Source organism: Colossoma macropomum, unplaced genomic scaffold (genome assembly GCF_904425465.1).
Source record: "Colossoma macropomum unplaced genomic scaffold, Colossoma_macropomum, whole genome shotgun sequence".
Classification (NCBI taxonomy): Eukaryota; Metazoa; Chordata; class Actinopteri; order Characiformes; family Serrasalmidae; genus Colossoma; species Colossoma macropomum.
Window position 1 is genome coordinate 33,766,130 of NW_023494802.1, and position 6,683 is coordinate 33,772,812.

A 6,683-nucleotide genomic window follows, 5' to 3' on the forward strand; every position below is an offset into this window, starting at 1 on the left:
TTGTTGTTGGTGGTAATACAAGCCACACAATTTGCAAATGAATATTTCAGCCCACGTGGTCACCTATTCTATTTGATAATTTGCCATTTGTAACAAAAACCTACTACACTGTCTTTGCTCTGATGAATTTTCCAAGTGTTTGGTTGGATCTTTGAAAAGCAGATTCAGGAACAAATGCATGAGCTACTGAGGCATTTTGGCAAAAGGCTACACTTTTAATATTTAATCATTTTTATCTAATTTATGAAGATCACTGAACAAAATGTTATTTAATACTTGACAGCCACAACTGGACACATGCTCGGAATACCTGACAACCCTCATAAGTCCAGTGTTAAACATTCAGTATTACTTCTTTCTTACATTCAAAATGTGTCAGATGGTTTCATGTTTTCACAGTTGCTGAATACCATGGTCAAACAGAATAACCATCTAAAAATAGTACAAAACATCAAAGGATGTCAGACAATTTGAATTTAACCTCACGTGACTTCGATCCTTCCGACTTTTTAGACAATCAAACAAAGGAAATAATATTGTTTAGAGAAGATGCAAGTTAGATATTTTATGCTAATGGTGATGGAATGTAACTTCAGTGTTTGGTTGGAAAACACATGACCTTGCACCACCATTTAATTTACTGTAATGAGAAGCAGGGAAAGTTGCTGAAATTGAATACTTTCTGAAGCCCAACAAATCCACTGCAAGGTCTACAGACTACTATGATAATGAGCAGAAAACGTGAGTAAGTTAAAAAGAGTCATAACAACTTGTACTGTAAATAAACAGTGCAGCACTAATATTTTATTGTTGTCCCATATAGAAAGGGCATAAACAATAAATGTTGAATTTTCCACATTGTCATTGATTCACTCTCACAAAACTGGACTCGGAATACGTAAGAAAGGCAATGGTGATCCCAGTGCCATCCCTGAAGTGACCAAACAAATGAAAATTAAAAGTAACATCAGCTTTGGCAAGTGCTATCTAGTCCAGCACTTTGTAAATATTGTTTGGACTTCAAGTAGTCGTGTTGTACAAAGTACTTCATTTTAGATAATAATAACTACAGTCTTCCTTCTCCTTAAATCTCCCCCTCTCCTTTGGTCCCCTCGAGGCGTAGGTCTGTGTCATTCCTCCCCAGGGTGAAGAGACTCACCACAGCCAGCAATGCAGCCAGCATCATCGCAGCACACCCTGCAAACATGTGCCTTGTTCCACTGCCTGCCTCTCCTCCTCCAGTGCCTGAAACTTCCCCATGGAGGGCCAGCAGCCCCAAGCAGGCCAGCAGGTGGAGTGGCAGGCGGAACCAGGCCAACACCCCGGCCCTACGCTCCATAGGAATCACACGGCCCTGGAGGAAGCTCACAGCAGGGAAGTAGAGCCCACAGGCCAATTCCAGTAGCAGGAAAGCCAAGAGGGACTCCTTAGGCCTGGGCTGGCCTGGCACTGTAGAAAAGGTCAGCATGAAGAAGGAGAAGAAGGCCAGCAGCACAGCCAAGCACAGCAGGTGGCCAGGCTGCAGCCGATAACGGGCTGACGTAGCTAGACGGAAGAGCATGGAGCCCGCCATGCTGGCCGCCATGAGGCAGGAGAACACAATGCCTAATGGAGGCCCGTGAGGGTCCAGCACTGGGGTCCACAGAAAAACGAAGATATAGAGGACACTCTCGAAGAGTGCCTGCACCCCACCCAGAAGCATGACGCGGCGGTCCGCCAGCAGGCATCGCAGACCTTCCAAGCAGCTCCGCCAGAAACGGGCCTGAGCTGATACACGTACCTGAGGTGTGTTTGGAAGGCCAAGCAGAGGGCCATTTCTGTCCCCCTCTCCCTTTTCAAGCTTATCTTCTGCACCCCATTCAGAAAACACCAGCCAAGCACAGGCAGCCAGGCTGGGGATGGCAAGAAGGAAAGGGGCTACAGGTCCCAGCTCCAGCCACTCTGCGAACAGATTGGCCACTAGTCCAGCACCCACTGCCAGTCCATGATTCCAGTCTGCAGCTTTGCTGAATGTCACAGGAATCCACTCTTTGGGAAAATCATGCACATCAACATGGCAGTGCACATACCAGGCCTCAAAGGCAGTGGTCAGCAGGGAAGTGGAGAGTCCGCCAAGCACACGGCCCAGAATGAGCACAAAGTAGTCCCGTGACAGCTTGGTGAGGCAGCAGACAGAGTAGGCTACGCAAAAGAGCAAGCAGGTCTGTCTCCGTCCAAGAGCCTGGGGTAGCCAGCCAGCCACAGGAGCGAACAGCACACAGGAGGCCAGCCCACACACATACAGTATGGCGATTTGTGACTCCAGGAAGCTGTAATGGCGGTAGAGCTTGTAAAGGTACGGCCCCTGCAGCCAGTCGGCCCACAGAGCCAGCAGGTAGGTTTTCAGAAAGAGCCTCTGGAACCGGCGGAAAGCTGGGTTGGCAACTGTCGCTTGAGTGGCTTGTGGTGAAGCAAGGCGCCGTGCAGTGAGCTCCAGACCCACACACAGGACCGCCAAGGCCACAAATGCAAGGTAAGCAGTCACAAACATGGCAGACTGCAGTCAGACCTCAGATGCCTCTGGATAACTCCTGATCCACCCCACCACCTGATTTTCTTCTTCACAGTCTTACTCCATTGAGATTCATGTTGTGAAGAAGAGGCTATAAACAGATGCAGAACACATCATGGTAAGAATTAAAAGCCTAACCTTAAAATAAATTTATTTTTATTTGGCCATCAACAGAGAAATGTAACCATCCAATGAAAGAGCCCATACCACATGAATATGGCTGTCCAAACAAAAACAAGTATCTCCAAATGGTAACTTTGAAGGAGAAAACAAACACTTCAATTACTTTCAGTGTAAGTTAATGTAAAGGAACATTTTTGTTGGTCCACTCATGACATTTTCACACAACGTAAAAGTCAGCTTCTGTGCTCAAATGATGAAGAAAAACGAAAACTGAATTGAGATACTTGTTCTTTTGGGCAGCGACGACTTGTAACTCGCACGTTCACAAAAACATGGGTTTGAGGGAACAAACACTGACAGCTACCATAAGCTAACATCTCTGTAGTAGTAAAACTACAGCCTTAAGCCCAGTTAGCTGAGTTAGTGAGACGCACGGCTGAGCTGAATTTACCTTGTGAAGTTGGCAATTCAGCCAGACGCCGTTAGCCAACCAGCTAGCTGCAAATGTCCACAACGCTGCAGTCAACCGTGGTAAAAACAGTAGTTTCGTCTTTTAGATTCGTATTATCGCGGTACACGGTTTCTGAACAGACTTGTTGTGCTTGTTTACACCAAAACACTTTTTCCATGCTATCATAACGCGATAAAAATTAGCCGCTAGCACCAAGTCCGTCTGCGCTTCCGCCTTAGGTGAGCAAAACGACGTGTCCACGTCACAACGACTGACGTCACAGGAGTGTGTGGCTGAGGATGTTGACAGGTTAGCTTTGCTGTCTGTCTGCTTTGTCTAGCTGATTTTCTAAGTGAGTGGTCATTACAAAGTTGCTGTTGTGTAGCGAACCTTTTTTTTTAACCCTTAAAACATTTAAATTGGTCTGTTTTGTGCTTCACTACAGATAAAAATGGACCATTCACTCGTACTGAGTAAGTATAGGTCAGGTAACGTGTAGCATCAGGAATGTTGAGCGTTAGAATATTTAGTATAGGGAATGAAACTAGCCGTCGCTAACTAGCTAAACTGTTGTTATCTGGCATGTCTTCCATTAAAAAGTAACCCAAGAAGCCCCGTGTGATTGGACCATGGGTAAGGAAACAGTGTGTTTATAACATAAAGGCTATTTTGTGTAGGAATCAGGGATTCCTGAAATGTATTTCTTAAATAAACGAACATTAACCAGGGAAAACAGATTAAAATTAGCCTTTTTGGCTAGCTCTGACCCTTTTTACAGTTCTGTTGATAGTGCTTATTAATAGGCACTGTCCCCTGACAAATACATTGCTGCTTTTAAAACTCGATTGGTTTAGTGGTGTAGTAGTAATTTATACATTTTGAAGCCTCTAACTGAAAAAGGCGGGAGTATGTTTATAAGTAGGTGTCGTATTATACTGAAACTTTATTTCAAGGGAAATAGAGCTAGAGAACTGAATTTCAGAGAGAGGTAAGGCCTCAGTAGACCATTGCAAGTCAGTGCATGGTCACATGGTGGCAGCATGACACAGTTTTGTCAAGGTCTCTCTCTCTCTCTCTCTCTCTCTCTCTTTCTCTTTCTCTCTCTCTCTCTCTCACTCAAATTTATGCATATTAATGTACTCTCACCAGCCTCTTCTGCCACTTCAATAGGAACATCATTCTAATACTAAATATAACCCTTTTCTCTCTGAACGGCCTGAATTCTTTGTGGCATGGATTCATCATTACACCACCAGCAGCTTTAACTGTTCGCACAAGGCAGGTTGAGTCCGTGGATTCATGCTGTTTACGTCAAATTTTACACCAATCTAGATTCATCAGAACAGCCATTTTTCTAATCTTCAGTTTATTCTTCTGTAGTCTGTAAGACTGTGCCCACCGCAGCCTCAGATTCCTGTTCTTGGCTGACAACAGTGGAACCCAATGTGGTCTTCTGTTGTAGCCTGTTCAGTGTACATTCAGAGATGCTGTAAATAGTGGTTATTGAAGTTACTATAGCCTTCCTGTCAGCTTGAACAAGTCTGGCCATTGTCTTTTGAACTCTTACGTGTTTCCAACCACAGAACATGTTTTGGTATTTGCCAAGTGTTTTTTAAGTACATTTATTACACACACTTCAGTAACCTATGTATAGATCAACCACTTTGCTTTGGAATCGCTGTAGTTACTGAATAATAGGCCTTAGTATGTAATAGCCTGGGATTTTAAGGGGTAAAGGAATGCCGGATCTGTTGACAGGTGCCGATATCCTTTTCTCACTCTCATAACTACGTGCCTTAAATTGGCGCCTCATAGTAGTTACTGAGTAATTCATGGTAGTGACTGGATAATAAGCCTTAAGATTAGTAGGTAAAAATTAAGCCTGGTGTTAAAGAGGTCACTCTGAGTGAAATGTAACCATCTACTCTTTCCATTAAGCAGCCAGATAACAAAAAACTAGTATGAAATCACTTTCTCGTTGCTATTTGGGTAAGTCATTCTGTTAGCTTGATAGTTTCTCATCTGCCAAAGAATATCTGTGTGTGTCAGAAGCAGTGGGTGTATATTGAATAAGCTGACTAATTATTAAAATGTCAGTCTTCTTTTGAATCAATAGCTTAGTGACCTTGATCTGTCTGCCACAATTTGGCCTAAATTTAGCTCCGAGAAGTTGAATGACTGAGACACCATTCTCGTTCTCTGTAAAACCCCGCATGTTCAGGGCATTACAACTGGTCAAAACGCATGGGGTTCAGTAGAGAGTGGGAAGCGCTATTTTGAGCTTATTGCTAGTAGGGGAGCTATTCAACATCTTCCACAAAGTGGCATTAAAGCTCCGGTCACAAATGGCCAAATCACTGTGTGAGGTTGCACAAGGCACTAGCAGAAATCTTTTAGGGCTGTTTAGTTTTAAACCATGCGCTCTTAAAACAACACTCTGGCCAAAATGAAAATGTAATCATTGCTGCATCTGTTGTAAACAGCTGTGCCACTGTAGTCCCAAGGGTGAAATCTTTCAGTTTAAACACAAAGAACCCCACTTCAGATGATGTATCATGAAGGTGAAACAAACTTTTGAAAAACTTTTTTAGAAGAACTCTGGGGCCGATACATAAGTACATCTGACTACAGCAGAAGGAAGCCAGTTAGTTGATGTTAATGCTTGGAAACGGTAAAAAAACATCTTTATTCCCGTAGGGGGGCAATGGTTATATGATGTATTTGCATAATGTATGTACAGTTTAGAACACCCAGAATGCCCCTTTAAAAAATGCTACTTCCATGCTACAAGCATGTCATTTGTATAACAGCACTGCCTACTCAAACTGTTGGCTGCTGCTGTGAAATCAACTACCACTTTTGACAAAGCTTGCTGGTTTGTGTATAATTTCAGTTCAGTGTACAGCACATGTAGCAGTGTTCATATTTCTACTGTTTAACAACCTCATGATTCAGAGGATCCAGTGACATTCAGGTGGAAAATGTATGTAGGACACAAAAAACGTCTTGGGGATTGAAACAGTTCACTACAGTGCACGATCACTTTGATTTTCAAAAACGGCATACAATTTTTCCATAGAGAAAAAATACTTAGACCTAAATGTCCTAATATCGATGTGATGCTAACTGCAAAATGATACAAAATTTCTATGGAGACTATGCTTATTTGCTTTAAAACATAGATTTCACTTTCATTTAAAAATATGAATTTATTTCTTTTCTGTCATAGTTTATTTTGTGATATTTTGGTTCATTGATGTGAAAATCAATCACTTCTCTGTGTTTGAGACATTTCCAGTTGTGGTAAAGCCTTGACTTGACTAGAGTAGCAGTGTCAAACTCAACCGCTAATAGGGCCATATTAAAAAACCTCAACAAATTTCTGGGCCAGCTGTGTATTTATTTTATTTTTATTTAACATTTTGCCATGACCCCAACTGGCTATTGTTTATTCAAAGTATGCCAAAACTATGACAGCAAAAATAGACACTGAATACTTGAACAGCTCAAAAATAATTTTAAATAAAAAATGAGTTGTTTTATATAAAACAATAGACT

General features: G+C 42.4%; 1 protein-coding gene across 2 annotated transcripts; it reads right to left on the minus strand.

Annotated features, from left to right (window-relative positions):
- Window positions 1-174: 174 nt before the first annotated feature.
- On the minus strand, window positions 175-3,380 carry mfsd5 (major facilitator superfamily domain containing 5). 2 transcript variants are annotated; one of them, XM_036591669.1, is made up of 3 exons: window positions 3,126-3,380; window positions 2,759-2,806; window positions 175-2,642 (listed from the first exon to the last, which is right to left on the minus strand). In XM_036591669.1, exon 3 carries the CDS (start codon window positions 2,528-2,530, stop codon window positions 1,085-1,087), a length of 1,446 nt encoding a protein of 481 aa, XP_036447562.1. In that variant the 5' UTR covers window positions 2,531-2,642; window positions 2,759-2,806; window positions 3,126-3,380; the 3' UTR covers window positions 175-1,084. The 2 variants fall into 2 exon arrangements, with proteins under 2 accessions (XP_036447562.1, XP_036447561.1); XM_036591668.1 differs by lacking the exon at window positions 2,759-2,806.
- Between the last annotated feature and the right edge of the window lie 3,303 nt (window positions 3,381-6,683).

Excerpts from the sequence above, each read along its gene's own strand:
- mfsd5 (XM_036591668.1), bottom strand. The coding sequence starts at position 2,530 with ATGTTTGTGACTGCTTACCTTGCATTTGTGGCCTTGGCGGTCCTGTGT.